The 26,861-nt window shown below is 33.3% G+C and overlaps 2 protein-coding genes and 2 pseudogenes across 6 annotated transcripts; 3 read left to right on the top strand and 1 right to left on the bottom strand.

Moving 5' to 3' along the window:
- The first annotated feature begins 3,376 nt into the window (after positions 1-3,376).
- Positions 3,377-14,451, top strand: LOC111285862 (ABC1 family protein). Of its 3 annotated transcripts, none has more exons than XM_022875497.2 (19): positions 3,377-3,751; positions 4,640-4,757; positions 4,838-5,065; positions 6,181-6,267; positions 6,366-6,455; positions 6,544-6,670; positions 7,507-7,607; positions 8,445-8,613; positions 8,866-8,987; positions 9,471-9,599; positions 9,679-9,777; positions 9,905-9,962; positions 10,050-10,125; positions 10,209-10,338; positions 11,455-11,612; positions 11,959-12,031; positions 12,132-12,326; positions 13,156-13,249; positions 13,365-14,451. In XM_022875497.2, the coding sequence occupies exons 2-19, from the start codon at positions 4,683-4,685 to the stop codon at positions 14,207-14,209; spliced, it is 2,856 nt and encodes a 951-aa protein (XP_022731232.2). In that variant the 5' UTR covers positions 3,377-3,751; positions 4,640-4,682; the 3' UTR covers positions 14,210-14,451. The 3 variants fall into 3 exon arrangements, with proteins under 3 accessions (XP_022731232.2, XP_022731231.2, XP_089618768.1); XM_022875496.2 differs by having other exon boundaries at positions 4,533-4,757; XM_089762642.1 differs by having other exon boundaries at positions 4,533-4,757; positions 6,159-6,267.
- Positions 14,452-14,598: 147 nt separating this feature from the next.
- LOC111284426 (uncharacterized) lies at positions 14,599-22,686 on the top strand (annotated as a pseudogene). The gene is made up of 14 exons (XR_016343021.1): positions 14,599-14,804; positions 15,859-15,969; positions 16,480-16,608; positions 16,688-16,783; positions 16,917-16,975; positions 17,063-17,162; positions 17,236-17,356; positions 18,206-18,362; positions 18,573-18,589; positions 18,734-18,789; positions 18,894-19,088; positions 19,838-19,946; positions 20,072-21,384; positions 22,577-22,686. The product of XR_016343021.1 is annotated as an uncharacterized LOC111284426 (transcript).
- Positions 22,687-22,839: 153 nt separating this feature from the next.
- LOC111285464 (uncharacterized) lies at positions 22,840-23,312 on the top strand (annotated as a pseudogene).
- A 195-nt stretch (positions 23,313-23,507) lies between these two features.
- Positions 23,508-25,905, bottom strand: BZIP9 (basic leucine zipper 9). Of its 2 annotated transcripts, none has more exons than XM_089762643.1 (6): positions 25,477-25,905; positions 24,788-24,902; positions 24,436-24,619; positions 24,278-24,353; positions 24,068-24,193; positions 23,508-23,947 (listed from the first exon to the last, which is right to left on the bottom strand). In XM_089762643.1, the coding sequence occupies exons 1-6, from the start codon at positions 25,660-25,662 to the stop codon at positions 23,651-23,653; spliced, it is 984 nt and encodes a 327-aa protein (XP_089618769.1). In that variant the 5' UTR covers positions 25,663-25,905; the 3' UTR covers positions 23,508-23,650. The 2 variants fall into 2 exon arrangements, with proteins under 2 accessions (XP_089618769.1, XP_022730674.2); XM_022874939.2 differs by having other exon boundaries at positions 24,436-24,634; positions 25,477-25,903.
- Between the last annotated feature and the right edge of the window lie 956 nt (positions 25,906-26,861).

Below are 26,861 nucleotides of genomic sequence, written 5' to 3'. Positions count from 1 at the left end.
AACTAATGATTCAGTTGGTGCCTTAAAAATTGGAATATTATACATTACGTTGGAATTTAGATTGCACTTCGTAAGCGATAAATGCTTAAAGCCCAATACTATCCTGAATTAAAAGTTCACGAGGCTCATAAAGTGGGAATAGTCTAAATAAATTTCTTAATTTTATGTCATTTATTTTAGAGAAATTATTAAATATATTAATAGTGAAATTTTTTAATTTTATAAGTATAATTAAGATGGTAATATATTTTTTATATATTTAAAATTTTTAATTTCAAAAAAATATATGTATTATTATTTTAATTTTATTTGTGAAGTTAAAATATTTTAACTGTTAATATATCAAATAATTTTTTTTTTATTTTAATTAAGTTTTGTTGACAAATGAAAAGATATATATATATATATATATATATCAAATTTAATCTAAATCGTATATAAAAGTTGTAAGACAAACGATTTGAAAGACAAAATGGTTTTATTCTTTCCTATAATCATTTTTATTGCTTTCATCATCTTTTTCCTTATACAGTTGTAATATTGTCGAAACTTGTCTTAAAATCTTAACTCCGATATCTCTTTGATCATTTTTTTTTTCTTTGATAGATCGGACGAAGATTTTTTCCTAAGATACTTATGAACTCTATCTTACTAACTCAAAAAAACCTTAATAATTTAATATAAAAAAAAAACCTTAACAGTAGGTTCATAGTGAAGTAATGGCAAAAAAAAAAGAAAAAAACAAAAGGTGAAGTGTGAATTAAAATTAATTAATATATACACTTTTTGAATAGTGGTCCTCAACAGTAGTCAGCCTCAAGCCTCAGGTTGTTGTCTTGTTTGAAGAATCTTTTACCAGCCAGAATAACAACAGCCAGAAGATGCAATATTTTTGCAGTACATCTGCTGCTCATTATTGTATGCATTCATATTTTGTCACGGTGATGGATATGGAGCAATGGAGTTACCTTTTCATGTCATACATTTCCAGATATTTACTTCCACCTAATACTAGTATGTTCATTCCAAAAATAGAAATTCTTATCAAATAGCATGCATGCTCCTCCTCCTTTTTACTCCATTGATGATAATTTTGCTGTGATGAGATAGTAATTGTACTTACTAATTATTTGATTGTTACGGATGTATTATTTAATTGTTACTATCTACACAAATTACTCCGATTGGCAAATAGAAGAACATCATTACTTGCTAGTAAAATTTGATATTTGTGAAAAATATGTTGATGATAACAATTTGAGTGTACTCCGTTGAATATATAGGGGTGCGTCTTTAAAATTGTTAAAAGAAAATTAAACAAAATTTGAGATATCTTTTATCATTTTACCAAAAAAAAATTGTAAGTGTTACTATATTTCTATGTAGGATTAAATATTCAATTTTGGTTCTTATATTATGTGTTTTCTATCAATTTCATATTTTTTTAAAAATTCATAATTAATTATATAAATTTGTATTTCGTGAGGCACTTTGACCCAATTATTATCATTAATTAAGTAGTTGACATAACTCATGTCATAAATATCAAATAAAATCTTGATACTTGTCAAAATATCTAATTATTATCACATCATTTATTTGTTTATAATAAATATATTTAAAAAATAATAATAAAATTTGTAAAAAACTTTAAAAAATGAAAAATTTTATAAAAATCCAAAAAAATTTGATTTAAAATAAAAGTTAAATTTTAATAAATAAAAAATTAAAAAATGTATAAAAAATCGAAATATTGAATTTATTTAAAAATTCAATATTTTAAAAATGATATGACATTGAGCTGCAGCTGCGATGAAAGCGTTGGGCTTATATTATTTTTATTCCTCAAGATCCAAAATAAGACATGACATTGAGCTTGTGAAAGGTTTGTCGTTGGGCCTTGGGCTTGTGTCGGCTGCCATTTCCTCCTAATCGAATTCCATCAATCAAAACTCAAAAGCCCAATATTTTGTACGAGTTTAACACCTGGAATCAACAAATGATATTTAAGCATATTTTTCCATTTTCAATATCATTTAGTACTAATCAATCGATTCTTTGTTGTAATAGTAGTTGTTTATTAAAGAAAAACTTGAATTGTTATCATTACATGGTTTTAAAATTTCAAATTTAACAAATAATATTTTATTATTATTAATTAAATAAATAAATTATGATCATAATAAAATTTGAATATGTTCAATTTGCTTAAAGCTTAAATGCAACTTTACTTAACAAGTAAGAATAAGTTGGTGATTAAGAGTTAAGACTTTTGACACAATCGATAACCGTTCGATATCTCCAAAGTTCTAATCCAATAGCAATATTTCTTTTGACACAATCGATAACTGTTCGATATCTCCAAAGTTCTAATCCAATAGCAATATTTATTACTAGTATAAAAGAAAGGTCAAAGTAAGGCTGGAGGAAGAGCAATATTGATGACTTTTCTGGTTGTTTTAGTTGGAGAGAGCAGGTGAGAAATCGAAGTGAAGTGACCTGAATCTATAGCCATAAAGTACGGTCAGGGGCTTTAGAATTGATTCTCCTATACTTGCTTCGATGCACAAATCAATGAATTCTTAGGATTTGAATAAGAAGAAGTGAGGTGTGTAAAGAAAATTTCAGTGAAAGGACAACGTAGATATTAAAGTTTTAGGTTATTTTTACGTATTTGATTTTTTTTTATTTTGTATATGAGATAAAAAGAGATGATTTATTAAAATAATTGATAATAAATATACATGAAATTTGAAAAAGATTCGTATAGATTCATATAAATTATATTTAATAATTTTAGATAAATATGATTCATATTTTATAATTATTGATAAATTAAAAATCAAATATTTAATTTTGAAATGATGTTATGATATGATGTTAATAAAAATATTAGGTGAGCCTTTCCTTAATTGAGAGAGAAATCAATTTTTGAAGAAAAATGATATGATAATTAAATGTATGTTAATTGGATGCTTTAGAGAGATTCAAGAGAGTTAATTATATTGATCGAATAAATAGACGTAATGATATTAAAAGAGTTTTTAAATTTTATTATTTTATTTATATAAATTTTTATATTTTTATTTTACTCAAATAAAATTTTATTTTTAGATTTATATCTAAATATATTTTTATTTCAAACAAAAAATTAATTTATATTAAGAGTTTATTTAAATATAAATTAAAAAAATAAAAATTTATTTGAATATAAATTAAAATATAAAAATTTATTTAAATAAAATAATAAAATTTATGACATTTTTATTATTTTAGTTCAGAATTTTCTTAGAAGGGAAGTTTCCGTGCAATTCGGGGTTGGAATGAAGCGAGTCGAGAAAAGTCAGTATTACGCACGCCGTTCAACCAAGTTGACGGCTTGGATTATATTCCCTACCTTTCCTCATCAAACAGCTCTATCCTTCTCTGCGATTCCACGCTTCTGCGTTCTACAGTACATGATTTCTTTGGCTCAACCGGAAACAACAGCAAATGTTAGCGCATGGCCTGGTCGTCTTTGAAAATTACAACATGACCTGGTCAAGCGCCCTTTATTGTACCGCTTATTCTTATTAAATGCGGGAAGGGAAAGCAAATGCAGATTCTCATGCCAAAACCACACCAGCATACAAATACGATCGTATCGTGTCCTTTCCCGGAATTTTATTGCTTGCTTCTTGAGTATTAGTGCTGTGTGTGCGCTGCGTAGGTTTCTCCTTCAACAACTTTCCTCTTCTGCAATTCCATTTCGGTAAGCTTCGCCTCGGTTCTTATTGTTGCAAATGAATATAATCCATTTATTTATTTATTTATTTTAGTAAAAATAAAAAAAAATAATTATGCATCAATCCTCATGGATTGACTTTGCTAATCAATCTGCGTTGTAATTTCAATCCGGGTCTTGTTTTTTGGTTTACCTTTTGATGTGTCTCGCAAAAGGGTTGCAAAGAAATAATATTAGTAAATAATATAGGTAGGGATATCCAATCAGTTAGTTTTTGTTTGTGAATTTGCAAAGAAAATTGGGGAAATGGGTTTTATTTCATTTCCTCGCGACTGCCAGTGGTCAAATGATAAGAGAAGAGACTGATCGTTGTAGTTGTCTGCTTTCTGATCCTCAAAATTATTGCATCTCAAACATTAATTTGTCTTGAAATTATTGATTTCTCTTAATAAGCTGAATTTTTTCTTTACGCAATTAAATTCAAGTACTTCATTCCTCTAGAAAGAGAAGAAAGCGTAAAGATATAGATAGGAGTATTATTGAAGGAGCAAAAGGTGTGGTTGTGATAGTGAATTCAAGCTTCAATAGGTGATAGTTTAGATGCATCCATGTGTATGTATAGTGGATAAATAAACCAAAATAGCCTATTTTACGTTGTTGTACCGATTGATGTTGATAAAATACCTTCATTTTACTCCTAGTATGTGATTGTTGTACTGATTGATTTTGATAAAATGGCAATCGTATAAGTTTGTATTGTTTTCCCTTCTTGGATGGTCATTTACTATTGCATAAATTAAACTTGTAGGGGTTTCAAACTGTTGCTAACCTTCACACGAATGACTGCTCATTCTGGTGTTCGGTCATCCAATTGTGTACTGTAGTACAATCCGATCATTTTTTTTCCATTCCCAGAAATCTGTGAACGTCATTATCTTGCCATTTTGCTCCTTGTCTGATGGGGTGGGGGAATATTTACAGAAGACGTGTGAAAGTACTAACAGTTGCTTTTGTAATCTACCTGGATTATAAGGTAAAATTTCTTGATTCTCACTTCTATACCGAGTTAATGCTTGGACAATCTAAATCACCTGTATTCTACTTTTACTGAAGGCTGTGCAGCAAAGAGAAAAATGGACTAACAAATCAAAAAGAGCTGCATTATGGGAAAAGGTTCATGAGCGCAATGCTAAGCGTGTTCTTAGTTTGATGATAGAGTTGGAAGGCTTGTGGGTGAAACTTGGGCAGTACTTATCCACACGTGCTGATGTGCTTCCTGAGGCATATATATCCCTTCTCAAGCAATTACAAGACTCTCTTCCTCCTCGTCCCTTAAAAGAGGTAATAAATATTTTGATGTTCGGAGATCAATTTCTTACCCAATGTTATCACTCTGACTATGAACAAGATGAGCGGGATTTAGTGGTTTAGAGGTTCTCCTGGATAGCCTATCTGCCCAATCGATCTAGTTGGAAAGCATCTCAGTTCTCCTTTCATGCACTTCTATTATTGTTGATTGCATGATTTTGAGGTTGTTATTGCCATATGATCCCAATTGTAGTTCATGTATCCTAAGTATTACAAAAATTCTTATGGTGATGACTGATGACCGAGTAATACCATGGTCTGCCAACCCAAGATATGGAAGCTGTTGTGCTTAATTGGATTTATCACCATGTGCTGTGTAAAGACTGGATGTTCTTATCAGGTTGTTTGCAGAGTAGATGTATGCCTCCATGAATGGATATATAACTAGGTTTCAAAGTGCTTTTGCTTGTACAGATTAACTTGTATTTGGAAAATTATTAGCTTGGTAAAAATTGAGTCTTAGATATATGGGGATAGCTTTGGGAAATCATTGCAATGTGCTCAAGCTAGTTGGATTTGGCCACATTCATCCATTTTCTCCATTTTGTTTGACTAAAGGCCATGTCTTGTATATTATTTAAAGAAATCATTACAATATCCTTGGTAAAATTTTTATTTTAGAAATTTTAATTTACATGTAACCTGGAGCATTTTTAATCCATAAAAGACAACCCTTTTGGTTTGGAGAAGGATAAGAAGGATAAAGACTGACATGGTTTCCTGCTGACCACGATATTGGGCAGTGAGAGAAATTTTTATTTCATGCTAAGTTTAGATTTAGAATTCCATAAAAAGCCTGTACAAAAGGTATCTTGGTGCATTAGATGATCTCCAAAGGCTTCAGTAAATGAGCAATAATAATTCCAACTAAGATGTGGATAAAGCAGCCGAGGACAAACATAAAGAATAATGAAGTTGAAACTTATTTTCGTGTAACTTTCAGTTGATTCTATACATATCTAATTCTCACAGGAAAGTTTATAGATGTGTGTTTTTGTTTCTGTTCCTATCAGTCCTTCCATATGCACTTATTGACGTTTTTTGGCCATATGCACTTATTGAGCAGGTGCTTATTTTCATTTGCACAGGTTTGTCAGACTATACAAAAGGAGTTTGGCACGACTATGGATGATCTCTTTGCAGATTTTGTGGAAGAACCTTTGGCAACAGCATCAGTAAGGACCATAGTTGTGTTGCTTTGTTCTCCTAAGGGAAATTAAGCGTATTTCCTTGAAAACTTGTTGACAAATGAGGACATCTTTATTCTATGCAGATTGCACAAGTCCATCGAGCAACGTTAATCAATGGGCGGGAGGTGGTGGTTAAAGTTCAGCATGAGGGCATCAGAGAAGTCATATTGGAGGTTTTGCATGCTTTGGCTTTTAGGATGTTCGGATGAAAGTAAGAATTTCTGTCATTATATGGTTGTTGGACATGCTGTTGTGTTGCAGGACTTAAAGAATGCAAAGTCGATTGTGGACTGGATAGCTTGGGCCGAACCACAATATGACTTTAATCCAATGATAGATGAATGGTGCAAAGAAGTCCCAAAAGAGCTTGATTTCAATCAGGAAGCTGGTATGCACTATTTTAAAATGATTTATTCTACATCTGATTTATTTAATTGGGAAAAAGATGGATTTTCTTTTTAATTTAGATTATTCCCATGGTAAATTCACTGAAAAGAAAAAGTTAAATTACAGTTGTAAAATTTGGGCTAGTTTTCAAAAAGAAAATTGATATGACAGGAAAGAAAATCCTTTTTCAAATTTCTGTATTTCCACATCTACTTTAATTTCCGGTGGATTATTAGATTAATGGTGCTTGTTACTAGTCGATGATGCATCAGCAGTAATGCTGATGGTACTATGATGGCAACTTTGATGTTGTGTTTAATGACAATAGGGAACAGTCGTGTTTGACTTTAAAATTGTTTTGGGAATTGCACCTGTAGGTGGAGTTGGTGCTTGAACTGGTAATAAAATTGTGGCGATAATGCTGGTTGTGGTTGAAATGCAGTGACAAATGAAAGTTTTCTGGCATGACCATAATGGTAATGATAATAGTGGTAACTGTAATGTGGTGACATCAGTTTAATGGTGCCATTTCGGTGGCTGTTTGTGGCTGGTTGGTACTGTGGAGATCTAATAGTATTTTTGACCACTACGTGGTCAGGCATCCAACCAGCAGGGATCATGAGAATGGAACATCTCCTTAAGTTTTATACCAATAACTGGATTTGGGCCTTTAAAATGCCCAGGTCAAAAGAGAAAGATGGACAAGTCTGGTTTCCAAATTGTCTGTCTTCCCATAATTCCTTTTTCTGTTAAGTCATGCAATTATATTCTCAGACAGATTTCAATTTTTTACCCTCTCTTTTCCTGTCATTGTTTTTATCGCACTTGTCTTTGTAGAGAATACTAGAACCGTGTCTAGAAATCTTGGCTGCAAAAAGTCACTTGATGAGAACAAGTCTTCCAACTGTGTAAATGTTTTGATTCCAGAAGTTATTCAGGTATGTTCTGAGCTAACCTTTAAACATGAATATTGTTCTTCTGTTATTTTCCAGAGTGCATGTGATCCAAGATAGTGTGAAATGTTAGGATTTTGACCATCCGAGCATCCAAAAATATTATCATTCTGGTATCGTGATTCATAATGTAAATTAAAGAGGGCAGTAGCTGAGTGTGAAAGATCTAGCAGCGGAAATAATTTTGATTTGTTTTACTATATGTGGAACTAACATGTAAGAGCAATAAATATGACAGTTCCTTTCAACCAATGGTGCCTTAACTTGTTACCTCTTTGAGAGTCAAATAAGCACCTAGAAACTTTAAAAACTTGAAAAACAAAACTTAGTTTACAACTACAAGTTCTATGTTAACTGCATATAAAACAAAAATGAACTAATGTCAGATAAAGATTCAGAAGCTTTTAAATCTGTGTTTGTATGTAAAACAAATCTTATGGCTTTTAAATATGTGGTCTTATAATTTCTTTTAAGGCAAAAAATTGTTATCAGCACCCTTCCTCATCTTTGACACTGTACCTATCTCTTTATATCAGACATCTAGCAAATCTTATGCCAGTCAATAGAGAGATCTTTGACTTCAACTTCTAGGTTTTACCATGATCTCTGGTTCTTCGTGGAACATGGTAGAGAAATAAATTGTGTGCCATTATTCTAGCGCATATTTTGTGTGATGAAATCCCATTGTGAGGAAGGGGTGTTCCTCCTTTTTGTTTTACCTTAGATCTTATTAGCACGTGAAGCTTATTCCTTCATTTATGGGTGTATGTTGCCTCTTAAGTACAGAAGGCTCACTCTGATTCCTTTTGGTTTTAATGACAGTCAACCAAAAGTGTCCTCATTTTAGAGTACATGGATGGAATTCGTCTGAATGACTCTGCATCTTTGGAAGCTTTTGGTGTTGACAAACAGCAGATTGTTGAAGAAATCACTCGTGCATATGCTCACCAAATATATGTTGATGGATTTTTTAATGGCGATCCTCATCCTGGTATACCTGTCTCTCCCTTTCCAACTCTATGTTGATGGATTTTTAATGGCCATGCTCATCTTGGTACCATGATCTATAATCTATTTATCTATGTGTCTATGTATCTATATATCTATATATCCATCCATGTATCTTCTGCAGTTTAATATCTCTGTTAAAGTTATTCTATCCGGGTTTATTTCTGATCTACATGATGCAACTTTCTCATGAGTTTTTTCCCCTTCAAAAGTTTTCTTGTTAACTTACTTGCAGGAAATTTCCTCGTAAGCAAGGAAGCCCCGCATCGTCCAATTTTACTTGATTTTGGGCTTACAAAGAAACTATCAAGCTCTGTGAAGCAAGCACTAGCAAAGATGTTTTTGGCATCTGCCGAGGTTTGTGTCTGTGTGTTTATTTATATTATTTTGTAATTTGTATTCCATAAATCTTGTGTCTCACATGAAACACAGATCATTGGGGAGATAACAGATGGCTCAATATTTTTCCTTGAGCTGTAATTTTACTTGATTTTGTTTTCCATTGCTTTACCATTAAACAAACATCTAATTCCTCTTTTACCAATATTTATTTAAACTGCATCTTATCCTTGTTTCTTTTCTTCCGACTTTAAATGTAAGGATTATGTTCTCACCCTATGTCATATAAATAATTTCTTTACTGGTCTCTACGGCTCTATACATTCAAATATAATCTAGTTCACCAAATTCTTCATCTTCATAAGGTTAATAATATGGTTTACCTTTCTGTTTTGACATTTCTGTTATTCTAGTTTCAATTATACAAACATTTTTATTGCTCCAAGAGTATTTGCAATACTGTAATTGGATTATGAAATAATATATCACTCCTTGTGGCAGGGTGACCATGTGGCTCTATTGTCTGCTTTTTCAGAAATGGGCCTCAAGCTACGCCTAGATATGCCTGAGCAGGCTATGGAGATAACAACTGTATTCTTCCGCAGTTCAACACCAGCAAATGAAGCTCATGTAAGTATCAACTGTTTGCCTCTCAAGTTGTCTGTCAACTTCTGCGAGCCCGTTTAATGCTAATTCTTTTTCTATGAAGCAAACCATGAAATCTTTGACTGAGCAAAGAGACAGAAACATGAAGGTTATACAGGAAAAGATGCAACTCAACAAAAAGGAAGTTAAACGCTTCAACCCAGTAAGTTCATTTCTGCCTTTTCTTTTTGTAGCTAACCCTGTAAGTCCATTTCATCTGCTACTGTTGTTCCTTTGGTATTTTTGTTGACTATTTAATCCATCATTAACTAAATACAATTTATTTTTAGGTTGATGCATTTCCGGGTGATATTGTAATCTTTACACGGGTTTTAAATCTTCTGAGAGGTCTGTAATTGAAACTCCTATTTTCACCTTGTTGTATTAAGTTATTGTGCCTTTTGCTAATTTATCATTTATGTTACTTAAATTCAGGGCTCTCGTCCACTATGAATGTCCGCATAGTATATCTAGATATCATGAGACCATTTGCTGAATCTGTTCTTCTAGGGTGAGTCTGTTTTAAAATTTTCAGTCAACTTTTTGACAATTTTCTCCTGTTTCATCTTTGATTGAGTGTGATTATGTTGTCAGAAACATTAATAAGAGACCAGCAGAAAATGCACAGTGGATCTACAACACGCCGTTCCATTCTGATGTAGAGGTCAAGCTGAGAAGGCTCTTAGTTGAGTTAGGAAACAACGATAAAATACTAGGGATTCAGGTCTGCACCGCTATCCTGTTATTAGGCTATGGTCCAATAATCTGACAAGCTTATTTTTTTTAATATTTTATTTGCCTGCCTTTATTGCACTACTGCTGTAGTTAATTATCAAGTTGGATGGCTGGTCTATTTTTATATGCCTTTGTTCCACTAATGCATCAGAGGACTTTCCTTATTTTCCACTCTTTCCTCCTTATGTAGTGATTTTTCAAACTAAGTCATTTGTGTCTTGAAATGGCTTCAATAATTGAGACTGTTTAAAGTGAGCATTTGAAGCCTCCCTGCTATTTCTATTTCATGCAGTGTAGTAGGATTACATGCACATGGTAAGTATCTTTTGAGAGCAGTTGAACGTGCCTTATATGGTCCCAAAATATGTTGCTGTCACTAACGTATAGGTTTAACCCTACTGTGCTGTCCATATTTTTCTCTGGATAAACATTAGGGACTAGTTGCTTTCTTAATGCATTCATGCTATGTTTGGAAAGATGAATTTGAGAGAGTGGATTTGGATTTAGTTTGCAATATAAATTGTGATGATGAAATGCGGATGCTATGCACAAATTAGTTAAGTTTCAATATATCTATATATTTAAAAAGATATAATAAGATGAATTTCAAATTCACAAATACCTATTGGTATTTTCAATTCATCATTAAATAGGCATTTAATAAATCCATGAATTTGAAAATAATCATAAAGGTCATATTTACACGTGCTTTATCACACAAGTTTTACTAAATTTGAAATCCAAATCCCTTCTTTTAAATCCAAGTTACCAAATACAACCTTAGGATCTATTAGAAATCCCTGATGGACTTTTTCAGTTGGTGAAAGAAAGAAATAAGGGCAATCTTTGTGTGATATACTTTGCAATATTGGACATAATTCATGCTAATTGTTGTTTCACTGTACAATTAAGAGGTAAATTGCTTTTGGTATTTTAACTGCTAGTTTACAATCAGTCAATCATAAATGATAGGCTTTATTATTATTATTATTATTATTATTATTATTATTATTATTATCATTATTTCCATTTTTTGATGCCTGTGAGTTTAAAAGCATATTGATTTCCGCTGATTTTGGATAATATTTTCAATTTTTATCTCAAGGTATGTGCATACAAAGATGGGGAGGTTATTATTGACACTGCTGCTGGAGTGCTGGGAAGATACGATCCTCGTCCGGTTCAGCCCGATACTCTTTTTTCTATCTTTTCTGCGACCAAGGGTATTGCTGCGGGAATGTTACACTGGCTGGTAGACAATGGGTATGTAATAATGTAATAACTGCAAAGTTCAATGTTAAAAAAGTCTTTAGATTCACTATTGTGCAAAATCTGGAAATAAGAATGTTCTGTAAAATATCTTATATATGAAGGAATACTCTTCATATGCCTTATATATGAAGGAAATTAGTATGTTCTGTGATATATGTCTTATATATGTTAGTCTGTCAAATGTAATGAAGGGGAATTAAGGCATGGTGGTTGGTCAAAAAATTATAAGTGGTTCAGAATATTTTAAATAACATGCAAACTTTTTCATAGATCTTTGAAAATTCGAAGTTACGAAAAGTTTTTAAGAGTCTCAAATAAATGGTACATTGTCTTGCAGAAAACTCAAGCTTGAAGAACGTGTTGTAAATATTTGGCCAGAATTTAGAGGAAATGGAAAAGAGCACATAAAGGTTACAATTCTGTGCCCAGAACCCTATTAAACATGGATAACCACCATTTAGAATGCGTAAGTATTTCAGTATAATCATTCTTTGAAATTTTCCCTTTCAGGTTCATCATGTACTTAACCATACATCTGGTTTGCACAATGCATTGGCTGACCTTAGAGCACAAAATCCTTTGCTAATGTCTGAGTGGGATGAATGTTTGAAACTGATTGAGGCATCAGTACCTGAGACAGAACCTGGGAAGCAGCAGTTTTATCATTATCTATCTTTTGGCTGGCTATGTGGTGGAATAATTGAGGTATTTTTTCATGCTCACTCTTTGGATAATGCCACTGTACCTTAATGTATTTGAGATGCAAAAGAAAAAGAAGAAAAGGGTACTAATGTTAAAATTTGAGAAAGAAACATGTTTTCAAGTGTATAAGGTATTTCCTTCCCTTTCCCTTATACTTAATTGGGCCTTAAGATTTTAAATCTTACTAAATTCCTAATAATATTATTTCATTTAATTCCATTATGATACTTACTTGAAAAGATGAAGAAGACTTAAATACTTCAATGTTGTTGGGTTGGAGTGGAGGACTATTGGAGTTGGTTCTCGTGAGGGATCACTATTCATACATAAGCTTTCAATCAAGTCAAACCATAGTGCTGTTTGAATTCAAATTAAGCTATCAGGAAATCCTTCTCTTGGAGGAAAGCTCAAACACGATAATAAATTGTTTTATGTGAAGTTTTACCTAGCTCGTTGATGTTAAATTCTTTTGGAAATTCTAATATTTTAGGGGATATGTTTTTCCAGAATTATCTTGCTTAGATTTGTTTTAGGATGTTTGTTTTCTCAATCTCTCTTCCTCTCTGAGCAGTTAAACAATGTCTTCTCCAATTGTACTAATAGTGGCTTTCACCAATCCAAAAAGTTGGCTTTCTTAGGAATATTTGGGGCGATACGCTACTCATGCTTCCCACATGGTCACTCGTTCTTATCATGATCAGATTCTTCTTTCTAACATTCTGACTGACTTGAAATTATAGTAACTTAGTCTAACTAACTAACACATAGTAACTTAGTCCAACTAACTAACACATATTAACCTGGTTTTAATTTTTTAACTTGGGTGATACAGCATGCATCTGGGAAGAAATTTCAGGAGATTCTTAAGGAGGCTTTCATTCAACCACTCAAAATTGAAGGGGAGCTATATGTTGGAATTCCACCTGGTACTTCCTGTTTTTATCTTCTTGATTCATTATGTAGAAATGCTGCATATACATTACTTGCAGAACCTGGTCATCTTTACTCAAAGTATTGATGCCTTTATTGACTCCTCTCCAGGTGTGGAATCTCGACTTGCTTCACTTACGCTAGATACAGATGATCTCAAGAAGCTCTCGGAAATGCAGAATCGAGCTGAGCTGCCATCCACTTTCCAACTCAACAACATTGCTGAGTTTGCAACTTCCTTGCCTGTTTTCTTTAATATGCTTAACATCCGCCGTGCTATCATACCTGCTGCAAATGGACATTGCTCAGCCCGTGCACTTGCACGCTACTATGCAGCCTTAGCTGATGGGGGTGTGGTACCACCACCACATTCCTCTGCTTCAAATCCACCACTTGGCAGCCATCCCCATATCCCCAATTTTCCTTCCAGAAAGGCCCATAAAAAGCAAAAGGGTAAACGGACTAACGTGGTAGATGCTGCTTTCAAGAATAAAACTAAGGATTGTAGACAAAACAGTTACACCCTGATTGTCAATGAGGGTGGCAATAGTAGCAGTAGCAGCATTATAACTGACTGCAGTGCAAACAGGGATGGTCCTCAAAATCAGAACAGCAAGATTTTCTCTAACCCTAGGATTCATGATGCATTCATGGGTACAGGTGAATATGGGAATTTGAGTTTGGCAGATGGGATATTTGGACTAGGATTTAGAAGGCTCAAATCAAGGGATGGGTCTTTTACTGGTTTTGGGCACTCAGGTATGGGTGGATCAACAGGTTTTTGTGATATTAAGAACCGGCTTGCAATTGCAGTGACCCTTAACAAGATGTCATTTGGGGGTGTGACTGCAAAGATTATTGAGCTTATTTGTTCAGAGCTAAATGTCCCATTGCCGGAGGGTTTATCAGGATCTGGTGAGAGGGGTTTTGATGTGAACAGACCACTGATTAATTAAGATTTTACCTTGTGGTATGGTTACATGTATACTAGTTTTCATCCACACGCATTAATGATGTGTTTATAGAGTTATACTTGCTCTGATTCTATTCATAATAAAGAGGAAGAAAAGCAGCCCATGATGGAATGGATGGACAATATGTAACTTATACTTCTTACATAAACGAAAATTTCCTACATAATGGACAGTATATATGATGTGATTTTGTGTTTTAATAAGATCCACTCCTATTAATTTCATTTATTAGTAATTTATGTAAGAAAAATATGAAGTCTGATTTGTTATAATTATTGTGGTTTTGAATTTTCATCTAAAGACTTGGAAACGGCTTGGATTTGGATTGAATGCTGTCCTCCGGTCCTTGCGGCTTTCCTCGGCCAAACCCCCTTCCCCGCAACTGATTGTTATGTATTTTTCGCTTAACCAACAGAAATTTGGTCAATTTCTTTCTTTTTTTCTTTTTGCGTGCTTCTTAAGAATTATTAGACAGTGTGGCGTGTGCGGCCGTTTACCGTTTGAGTTTTTGTGTATGAATTTTCCAAGAAAGCAATATCTACTCAATCTCATTTCCTCTGCGACTCTGCAAGAACTGGTAAGCTAATTTCATTTTCCAATTTCAGGGATATTGACGCTATATTGCATATCAGACATTGATTTATCCTTTGGTTTCTCATAATACATTATGCTGAATTTTTTCTTTAAGACTTGGTTCCTCAATAAAGAAAATAAATAAGGATATAAGAGTATAGGAAAAGATTTACATGAAGTTTCATATGTCAAGTTCATGAAATTTTTTATTAAAAATAAGTAAATAAAAATTAAAATTAAAAATTAAAATCAATAGATTGAAAAAACTTTTAACATAGGTTAAATATGTAAAATTTGAAAAAAAAATTTTAATAAATTTATATGTATTTATTAAATATATATTTTTAATAAAAATATTAATAAAATTTTTACTATTAAATAAATATTGGTCAAATTTAAATTATAAATAATATTTTTAATAACTTTTTTACTTATAATTTTCACATTAAACTCTATCAATATATTGATTTTGATTTTTTTATTAAAATTTTTATTTACTCATTTTTTATAAGAAATTTTACAAATTTCATTTATAAAGCTTAATGCACGTAATATGAAATATTGAGAAAAACCTTTGGGTTAATTATATATATATGGTGACATGTGGTAAAGAATTCAAGCTTCAATATAAGATGGTTTAGATGCATGAGAATGGCCATTTTAACATTAATGTTGTACTTACTGCTTGATAGATATTGGATAAAATGTCAATCATATTCTATTTCCTTGTTGGATCGATGGCCATTTGCTATTGCATAAATTTAATTTCTTTTGATTTTCCTTCAATTCCCTGGAGATCTGTGAACTTCATTTTGCTACCTACTATAGACTAGTCTGATGGGGTAGGCAAATATTTGCACAAGACGCATCAAAGTGTTCTCAGTGGCTTTTATAATCTATCAATGCATCTTTGTATCTTTCTATATATCCATCCATGTATCTTCAGTTTAATTTCTCTATTAAAGTAATTCTTGCCACGTTTATTTGTGATCTTCATGATGCTGCTTACTCATAAGTTTTTTTCCCTTTTAAAAGTTTTCTTGTTTACTTGTTTGCAGGAAAGCAAAGAAGCCCCAAATCGTCCAATTTTACTTGATTTTGGGCTTACAAAGAGACTATCAAGGTCTGTGAAGCTAGCACTAGCAAAGATGTTTTTGGCATCTGCCGAGGTTTGTGTCTGTATGTTATATGTATATTATTTTATAATTTGTTTTCCAATAATCTTGCATGTCATTTGAAATGCAAGATCATTAGGGAGATAACAGTTGGCTCAATATTTGGACCTTTAGTTGTAAAAACCTAAGGCTTCGTTACTTAACCATTAAACAGTCATGTAATACCTGTTTTACCATTTAAACTGCATCATATCCTTGTTTCTTTTCTTCCTACTTCAAATCTGAGGATTATGTTTCAAATCAGTCATTGTTTTACTGCTCTTCAAGGCTTCATACCTTCAAATATAATTAAGTTCTCCAAAATTTTCACCTTCATTTACTTTAATATATATGTGTGTTTGTGTGTGTGTGTGAGAGAGAGAGAGAGAGAGATGGTTCACCTTTCTGTTTTGACATTTTTAATATTCTAGTTTCAGTTATGCAAACGGTTTTATTGCTTCCATCTTCTTCGCTCCAAGAGTGTGGATTACGAAATAGTAATATATATGTCACTCTTTGTAGCAGGGTGACCATGTGGCTCTTTTGTCTGCCTTTTCAGAAATGGGCCTCAAGCTACACCTAGATACGCCTGAGAAGGCTATGGAAGCAATAAATGGATTCTTCGGTCATAAAACACTAGCATATAAAGCTCATGTAAGTATCCGCTGCTTGCTTCTCAAGTTGTCTTTCAACTTCTACGAGTCCATCTAATGCTTATTCTTTTTGTATGAAGCAAACTGTGGAAACTTTGGATGAGAAAAAAGACAAAAACAAGAAGGTTACACAGGAAAAGATGCAACACAACCAAAAAGAAGATACACCGTTCCCTGTAAGTTCATTTCTGCTTTTTCTTTTGGTACGTAACCATGTAAGTTCATTTCATCTACTACTGTTATTCCTCCGGTATCTTTTTTAACTATTTAATACATCATTAATAACTAAGTAATACAATTTATTTTCAGATTGATGCATTTCCGGATGATATTGTAATCTTTACAAGCGTTTTAAATCTTCTGACAGGTTTGTAATAGAAACTCCTATTTTCAGCTTGTTGTATTAAATGATTGTGCCTTTTTCTAATTCATCATTTCTGTTACATGGATTCGGCGCTCTCATTCACTATGAATGTCCGCATGATAGATCTGAATATCATGAGACCATTTGCTGAATCTGTTCTTCTAGGGTGAGTGTATTTTAAAATTTATAAGGTCAAGATTATGAATTTTTTCTCCTGCTTAATCTTTGATTGACTAGTGAGTACATTCTCAGAAACTTTATAAGAGACCAGATGCAAATGCACAGTGGATCTATAACACGCCAGTCCATTCTGATGCAGAGGCCAAGCTGAGAAAGCTCTTGGTTGAGTTGGGAAATAATGATAAAATACTTGGGATTCAGGTCTGCACCACTATTCTGTTATTAGACTATGGTCTGATATCTGACAAGCCTCTATTTCTTTTTGAATTTTTATTTTCCTGCCTTCGCTCCACCACAGCAGTAGTTAATTTTCAAGTTTGATTCTGTTCTATTATTGCATGGCTGGCCAAATTATTTGGAAACATTACATTAAGCTCAGTAAATCCGTCACAGGACTTTGTTTCTTTCTATTTTTTTTGCCCCGCTCCCTTTTCCTCATGTAGTGATTTTCTAACTAAGTCCACTGTGTCATTGAAATGGCTTCAATAGTTGCAACTGCTTTAAATAAGCATTTGAAACCACCCTAGTATAATAGTTTAGCAGGATTACATCCACCTTCTCCATAAGTATATTTTGAAAGGCGATTGAACGTAATTTATATGGTTCCAAAGTATGTTACTACCACTAACGTACAGGTTTTCTTTGGATAAGCTAAAATTTGATTATCCAAAAGTAGCCGAAAATGGCCTGCAACAAGAATCACTAATGTATATGTTTAATTAACCCTACTGCACTTTCCATATTTGTCTGGAAAGCATAATGGATTTAGTTGCTTTTTAATAGATAAATCATTTAGGACCTTGAGTGTCGAAGTAGAAATTAGAATTCCTTCTCTTCTTTAATAGACTTTTTATATTTGGTGAGAGAAAGAAATAAGGGCAATCTTTCTGTAACTAATATACTGTGCAATGCTTTTGGTATTTTAACATTATAGTTAAAAATGCTAGTCTGCAATCATGAATGATAAGCTTTGTTTTCTTTTTCTATTTTTGATTCCCCTGACTTTAAAAGCATTACTGTTGATCTTGTTAACATTTTCAATTTTTATCTCAAGGTATGTGCCTACAAGATGGGGAGGTTATTATTGACGCAGCCGCTGGAGTGCTTGGAAGATACGATCCTCGCCCAGCGCAGCCGGATACTCTTTTTTCTGTCTTTTCTGTAACAAAGGGTATTACTGCAGGAATGTTACACTTGCTGGTAGACAATGGGTATGTAATAATGTGACAATTACAAAGTTCAATGTTGAAAAGTCTTCAAATTCACTCTTGTGCAAAATATGGAAAAAAATTAGTATGTTCTGTAAAATATATCTTATAAATGTAGGAATAATCTTTTTTTTTTTTTGGTCATGAATGCCTCAGCTAAAATGTCCTCGTATTCTAGAATTTTCATATGTTAGCCTGTCAAATGTAATGAAGGGAATTAAGGCATGATGGTTGCTCAAACGATAGTGGTTCAAAATTTTGCAAATAACGTGCAATTTTTTTCATAGGTGAGATCTTTGAAAAGTCAAAGTTACGAAAATTTTAAATAGTCTCTAACAAATGATACATTGTCTTGCTGAAAACTCAAACCTAAGGAAAATGTTGCTAATATTGGCCAGAATTTACAGGAAATGGAAAAGAGCACATAAAGGTTACAATTCTATGCACAAAGACCTATTAATTAAACTTGGATAACAACCATTTAGAATTCGTAAGTATTCATTATCATCATTCTTTAACTATTTTTCCTTTCAGGTGCATCATGTTCATAACCATACATCTGGTTTGCACAATGCTTTGGCTGACTTTGGAGCAAAAAATCCTTTGCTAATGTCTAAGTGGGATGAATGTTTGAAACTGATTGCGGCATCAGTACCTGAGACTGAACCCGGGAATCAGCAGTTGTATCATTATCTATCTTTTGGCTGGCTATGTGGTGGAATAATTTAGGTACTTTTCTAACGCTAACTAATTGTATTATGTCAGTGCACGTCAGTTTGTTTGAGAAGAAAAAAAAAGAAAAGAAAAGGGAACTAATGTTAATGTTTGAGAAAGAAGCATGCTTTCAAGTGTAGGAGGTATTTTCCTTCCCTTTCCCTTGTATTTAATTGAGTCTTAAGACTTTAAAGTCGAACTATATTCCTAATGAGATTATTTCATTTAATTTCATTATGATTCTTATTAGGATATAAAGAGGGTTTACATAATTCAATGTTGTTGCAGTTGGTTCTCACGAGGGTTCACTATTCTTGCACAAGCTTTGAATCAAGTAGAACCATAATGTTGTTTGACTTTGAATGAAGCTATCTGGAAATCCTTCCCTTGTGGGAAAGCTCAAACATGTTAATACATTTTTTTTCCAGTGAAGTTTCACCTAGCTCAGTGATGTTAAATTCTTTTGAAATTCTATTATTTTAGAAGGTATTATTCCCAAAACTCTTCTCCTTGAATTTGTTTAGCTATTTTGATCTAAAGGTGTAAAAAATGAATAAGATTTACACTAGTCTAAGTGGATCTTTCTCGATATATATTATATATATAGTGGCTTTCGCAGGAACATTTTGGGTGATACAATTCTCATACTTCCTTCATCGTCACTTGTTAATCAAATTCTTACTACCATTCTGACTGACTTGAAATTTTAGGAACTTAGTCTAATAAACTAATACATATTAACCTGGCTTGTTTGGGTGATACAGCATGCATCTGGGAAGAATTTTCAGGAGTTTCTTGAAGAGACACCCATTCATCCTCTCAAAATTGAAGGCGAGCTATAAGTTGGAATTCCTGAAGGGGCTTCAAATTCCTGTCTTTATCTACTTGATTCATTAAGTAGAAATGCTTACTACTATTCATATTATACGTTACTTGCATGCCCTCCTTAGTTATCTTCTCTCAAACTAGTATTAATGCCTATATTGACTCCTCTTCAGGTGTGGAATCTCGACTTGCTTCACTTACGCTAGATACAAATGATATCACGGTCTCGGCAATGCCAATGCGCAATCTAATGGATCAGTTGCCCTTCACCTTCCAACTCGACAATATTGCCAAATTCGCAATTCTTTTGCCTGCTTTATTTAATATGCTTAACATCCGCCTTGCTATCATACCTGCTGCCAATGGACATTGCTCACCCGTGCACTTGAACGCTACTATGCAGCCTTAGCTGATGCCAGTGCGGTCCCGCCACCGCATTCCCCTGTTTCAAATCCACCTCTTGGCACCCATCCTCATATCCCCAATTTTCCTTCCAACAAGAACCATAAAAAGCAAAAGTGTAAGCGGACTGACGTAGTATATGATGCTTCGAAGGATGAAAATAATAATGATTGTGGATAAAACAGAAATTACAAAGTAGATGTCAAGGATAGTAGCAGTAGCACCAGTACAACTGATTGCATTGCAAATAGGGATAGTCCTAAAAAAGAGAACAGCAAGATTTTCTCGAACCCTAGGATTCGGGATGCATTCATGGGTGTTGGTGAATATGAAAACTTGACTTTGCCAGATGGGGTATCTGGACTAGGATTTAAGAGGCTCAAATCAAAGGATAGGTCTTTTACTGGCTTCGTACACTCGGGTTTAGGAGGATCAACAGGCTTCTGCGATATTAAAAACCGGTTTGCCATTGCTGTGATCCTTAATTAAATGTCATTTGGGGATGCGACTGCAAAGATTATTGGGCTTGTTTGTTCAGAGCTAAATATCCCATTGCTAGAGGAGTTATCAGGATCTAGTCAAAGGGGTTAGACCTCTGATTAGTTAGGGATGAGAATAAAATATTGCCCTGTCGTGCTGTTACCTGTATGGTTCTTGCACACGAAATTGTATGTACTTGATATGGTTTCAAAAGAAGCAGTGGCATGGCAACAATAGGAAGTTTGATCCGTGATTAGGAAGGTCTGTGGTGGCATTCCAATCGCAGGAGACTTGATTCGTGACTCGAAAGTTTAGTAGGTTACATGTTTAAATGTTAACATAGTGTTACAGACAATTTGCAAGCGGAGCTATGGGGTGGTAGAATGCAAATTGCAAAAAATAGGAGGATTCAACGATTAATTGTTGAAAAGGATGGTTTGGTGGTGCAATTTCTTAATTATAGTGTTCCAGATTCACACCCAATTTTCATACATTAATGAAGTACCGTTGGTGAGTTGATAAAGGAAAGATGGGTGATTCAAGTTCGTCACATTTTCCAAAAAAGATAATTGTTCCTCGATCCTATAAGCTGAAATAAAAAAGGGTAGGTGATTATGAAATGAAAAAAGTTTCATTTTCCTAGGAAAAAAAAAAAAAAACAAAACAAAACAAGAAAAAGGAAAGAGGAAAGATAGTTACATTACATTTCATACAAAAGTAATAACATATACTGGTAGTAGTAGTAGTATTTATTGACTTAATAATATATACTAGTATAAGATATGAGAAAAATCCCCATACAAAAGTAAGTGGATGAATGGATGATGGATCCACAATAGTATCTTGTTAATGCGTGAAACAATAAAATCACGCAATTCATTGGTATTCTTACATTTTCATGCTATATTGCTGAACTAATAATAATAATAATTTCATAGATTAGTTAACACGTTCAACTACAACTAGGATTCTAGGAAATGCGGTTTCTGCACTCTGCTCATTTTTGTTAATTTTATTTTAAAATACTAGTAATGGTTGTTAATTTAATCTGCCTCTTTCATCAGAATATTATGTCATCTACTAAATATGATTCTAAATTATTTATATTCTGGTCTACTTAAAAATATATATAATTTATTCTGGTTTACAGTACACGAGATCAGGAGAGTGGTGTCCTACAAAGGAAGTGCTATATTATTGTTATTATATAAATATAAATATATAAGCAAAGCAGCCATTGTGCATTGGCATTAATTGGCAGACATTAGGCTGTTCAATCCCCACCACCACTATATAGGCTGGTTGGCAGTGGATGAGTTCATCGACATTTAAATTTACGGGCCGACTCGTGAGGGTGACACTCGCAGTTACTACGAATACGGAGTAAAATCTTTACACCAAAAACAATACTACTTACTATAAACTATACTGAACGATATCGTCGACCAATAATTTTTAAAAACAACCTCAGCACCAAAACAAACTGGCTGACTGTAATTCATTTGTTTCTTCGTCTTTTTGGGAGTTAAAAGACGATCGATTAATTTACTGTTACTCTGCACCCGACAGGTAGGAATAGGATCCCAGAGTTGTCCGACTCTCACATAACACTTAGAAACCACAATTGCATACGAACATAACATATACTACAAACAAAGCAAATGCAATGCATGTATTTTATTACGCAATTTTCCAATTTTCTTATTTAGTACTAGTATTATTAAAAGGTTAATCAGATTTGAGCCACATTGACTGTATACTTAATTAGTTTAAATATTGATTGGTGTGCATTACAGAATGGCCCTTGCTGTGATTTCCGTTAATAGCAGTTCAGCTAATTGTGTTTGAAGCCTCCAAGGTCCAACTGTACAAGTTTAATAACCCAGACTCAAAGGGACGCCGGATCCCGGAGGTTACTGTTACAGAAGCAACGATAGATCCTCTCCTCTCTCTCTTCTCATCACTACCTATTGTCACTGTCTATATTATTTATTTACCTATCTGAATTTCTCAACAGAAACCATCACCGGCATTTCATTTTATACTTCTAGCAGTTAAGATGACTGGCATAACCGGAGCAAGTTCCTGAGTAATGGGAGAGTTACCGAATGCGCTGGGAGGCGTGCGATCAACCTCAGCTCACCTTGATCTAATTAACCCTGGAGTTTGCAAGCCACAGGCACGGGATCATGATGACTTCATGCTCCGGGCTCTCACTGCTGTGTTTGGCATAGATCAAACCGATGGCAGAACAAACAAGAAGGCCCGTCAAGTGGTGCAGAAGCTTGGCTTGGTTGATCAGCCCGGTGAGGATGAGCAAGACAGTACTACTAACTTTGACCTGCTTGGTGGTGGTTGGTTGGAGGACAAGGCACCCGTGGAGGAGGTGCTTGGAGTAGGAAGATTAATGGAAGATGGCTGAGAGTGCTGCAATGCTTGGGGTTGAACAGTGGGTGGGATATGGCTTAGATCGAGAAGATGTTGAAGGTTGTAGACTTGAATCTGGATGGAAAGCTAGATTTTAGAAGATGACCTAAATTAATTAAATCATATGTGTTGAGCAAGGGAAAAAGATTAATTACTTCTACTCTAATTTCAATACCATTTTTGCCATGCTAATAATAATTGTATACTCCTTTTGATATATTTTTATCTTATCAATTAAAATGTGGTTGGCTTTCTCTGAATATATATTTCTTCCCTTTATTAATCCAATCCAAGATTCACTTCATTAATTCCGACTTCAATCTAATTAATAGTAGTAATTTACATTCACATCCAAAAGAAATATCTGAAACATGAAAGCAATTCGGTATCTTAACTAGATCTAATCCAACAAAGCAAAAGCAGGGGACACAGAAAATATATATTCACTCCAAACGCCAAATCTCAGTAACACAGCTCACAGCATCACCACCAATTCCATTATTCAGATTGGCAATATTGCTGATATCAGCATTTGCAAGTCCAAGGGCGGAATTCCCAGAAACCATCAATCCAGCATAGGAGGGATCATCTCCATGGACGGTAATGGTGGGTGAGACATTTGCCACCCGGCGAAGATTATGAGTAGCAATTGTTTGCGGTGAAGTCAAGTGACTTTGAAGGAGTTGATTCAAACCACAAGCCAAGGAGCCTCGGGCAAGCATATCCTCAGCCAGCTTTACCTATAATAATTACATTGTTATTATCATAACTACCATCATAGCAAGCATATTGATCGGTACATCCTCAAACCAAATGTAGACATAAGCTATAGCTGTAGAAGAAGGTCCGAAAACCCCTACCTTGGCTCTCAAGGCTTCCACATCTGACTTAAGCACTCGATTATCGGTGTCAGCATCACGAAATTGTTGATGAGCATTTGTAAGCTGCTTGTAAAGGGAATCATTTTCTCCCCTCAATTGTTCAGCCTTTAAGAAGAAATTGTAAAGGAAAAACTTAAGGCTTTGCTTCTATATATAGGTAGTTAGATAGAATTAGTAATTAACAATAACCTGCAATTCGAGATCAGCCAGATGCTCTTGCTTTCTTTTCCTTGACCGCCTGGCAGACTCCCTATTAGAAAGCTTCCTGCATTAAGAAAAGTCAGATGAGTTCTGCATCAACATCTAATTTAGCAACTAGGCATTTATTTATATATGATATTATATACCTCCGGAGGCGTTTCAAAGAAGAGGGGTCTGATCTCTGTTCAGACTGCCCAGCGTCAGTTTCTACATCTTCTTCTTCTTCTTCTTCTTCTTCATCATCATCATCATCATCGTCCGATGGGTCCTGATCTGAGGAAGCACTTGTGACTCCTCTAACTTCAGTCTCCCTACTTTTGGGGTTATTCACTGCAGACACATTTCCTATTTTATCCAAATAATTAAATTAATTACAAAAGAATTCACTACTGCTACACTTAATAAAAGAACCTAGCTGATGATCAATGCCTTATATTAGAAAATTATTAATTGATCAGCAAAATGTTGTTAATGGTATTGGCATGGGTATGATCATACCACAAATGGAGAATTGCGAATCAAGGGTGGATCGCTTTGGGGTGAGATTCTGCGACAATAATACATGTGTTTCAGCTACTTCTCTGCCGTAACTGGAAGATTCATTAATTACTTCCTGATCACCAATTCAATAACAATATTTAAACCAAAATTAGACTAGCAGCTAGATACTACCAAAGCAAAAGCTCAGTATGTGATAAATTAATATATAATAATTAAGTGATTAATCAAGATCATGAAAAGGTTGATTCTATAGCAAAAACAAAAATCAAAAGGCTGGGAATTAGATCAAATGGATATAGAAAATCACGACTTAATTAGATCAACTTCAATAAACGATTTTCATATTTTGCTTTCAATTAATGTACAAAAAAAACTTTTATTTTAATAAAGAGCAAAACCAGAAGCATATATAATTAAATACTATCTGCTAAAAAAATTATAAATGAGAAGTGATGATAAAAGGGGACATGTAATTAGGAGAAATGAAGAGGCGGGTGGTTGAAGCTTAAGTGTTGAAATATGGATAGTATTAACTAGATAGATGATAGAAGCATTATTAATCAGGTCGCATGCAATAAGCTGATGCAGACAGATCAGTGATCAGTGGATTCATCAATCATATAATCATAAATCTATATAAAATTCATATTAATTAAGGAGAAGGGAGAGATGAGGGAGAAATTAACCTGATAAGGATGATCTTTGAAGTCAGACAGATGATGGGCGGGCGATAAATAATTATTAAGATCAACAGCCGTATCGGGCGAGGCTGAGGGTTTAGCGGCGTTGGAGAAGGTGATCATACTACTTGTATTCATATTCTTCCTGATGAACTCCTCAAGAGCCAACTCCGAGGCGCTCCGCTTCATCATCTCTCTCTTTTATATATATATATATCCACATGCACATGCACCCTGTCCCTTCTCGTTTGCTCTTAAGCCCTGATGAATTAATGACTGATGCAGAAGCAAGGTTGGGTAGGCCAATTCCCCAAGGAAGAACGACTGTGTACTCTTAGCATTAATCCAGCTTCTGCTAGCCGTTTATATAATAACTACTTGTTTCTTTCCCAGCAAAAGCTAATTAATTATTTACTAATTACACCTTGACTTATACGCCTCATATTGAACACATTACTGCAATGCTCTATTATACTCCTATTAATTAATCACCTTAATTTAATGCATATTAAAGCATCTCAATTATCGTCATAGTAAGTTAACTGTTAAGCTGATAATTTAACAAATTTCTTATGATCTATTGATAAAGTGTTTGAATTTTTAATTTTAATTATTAAAACTCAAATTTTGATAACGACGTATATAAAAAAAAAAAAGTCCACTTGATATATAGTTATCCTAGTGGCTTCATTTCTTTTTCAATTACTATATATCCCATTGCCATCAAACTAGTTTCATATATTTCATCAAAACTAGTTCTATGTATATATATAATGTAAATATCACCAAAATAGCTTACATTAATTAAAAAAATATTATGAAATTTTTTATCTTAATTTATTCTTTTAATTAAAATATCTATTCCATTCTTTAGGAATTATTTAAATAACAATAATAATCGACATCAAATTAAAAAAAAATATTGAACACAAAATAATTGAACTTCGAAAATATTACTATATTAATTCCTCTCACAAAATAAAAAGCTTTCAATTATCAAGGGTGAATGATTATGTTTAAGGAGGGAACGCAATTGATGGCTTAATAATCATAGTCACCTTATTATAGTATTATTATTATTAAATAATTAATAAGTAATTGATTTAATTGATTAAATTTTATTTTTTTATAAAATTTTTTTTAAATTTTAAATTTATTAATAATTATTTTAAAATTATTTCGAATATATTATTTATATTTACTTATTTTAAGTCGTTAAATATTATATATATTATTTTAATTTAAAAAATTGTTTAATTTTTTTTTAATTTTTTATTAAAAAAATTATTATTAAGATATTTACCCAAAAAAAAATTGAAAGTTGATATAGACTGCCACCGACCTTAAAGACAAAGTTGCCCAGAGATGCTTTATCATGCTCAGGAAAAGTA

The sequence above is a fragment of the Durio zibethinus genome, chromosome 6 (genome assembly GCF_047325235.1).
Source record: "Durio zibethinus cultivar Kanyao isolate XHJ-2024 chromosome 6, ASM4732523v1, whole genome shotgun sequence".
NCBI classification, from domain to species: Eukaryota; Viridiplantae; Streptophyta; class Magnoliopsida; order Malvales; family Malvaceae; genus Durio; species Durio zibethinus.
Note: the sequence above shows the minus strand (reverse complement) of the source record. Positions and strands in the feature narration are given on the sequence as shown.

Coding starts and splice junctions, on each gene's coding strand:
- LOC111285862 (XM_022875497.2), top strand. CDS start 4,683: ATGGGGTGGGGGAATATTTACAGAAGACGTGTGAAAGTACTAACAGTT. Junction 9,778..9,904: donor AAGTTAAACGCTTCAACCCA/GTAAGTTCATTT, acceptor ATTTATTTTTAG/GTTGATGCATTTCCGGGTGA. Junction 12,032..12,131: donor ATGGAAAAGAGCACATAAAG/GTTACAATTCTG, acceptor TTTCCCTTTCAG/GTTCATCATGTACTTAACCA.
- BZIP9 (XM_022874939.2), bottom strand. CDS start 25,662: ATGATGAAGCGGAGCGCCTCGGAGTTGGCTCTTGAGGAGTTCATCAGG. Junction 24,903..25,476: donor TCAAAGATCATCCTTATCAG/GTTAATTTCTCC, acceptor ATTGGTGATCAG/GAAGTAATTAATGAATCTTC. Junction 24,635..24,787: donor TTCGCAATTCTCCATTTGTG/GTATGATCATAC, acceptor TGGATAAAATAG/GAAATGTGTCTGCAGTGAAT.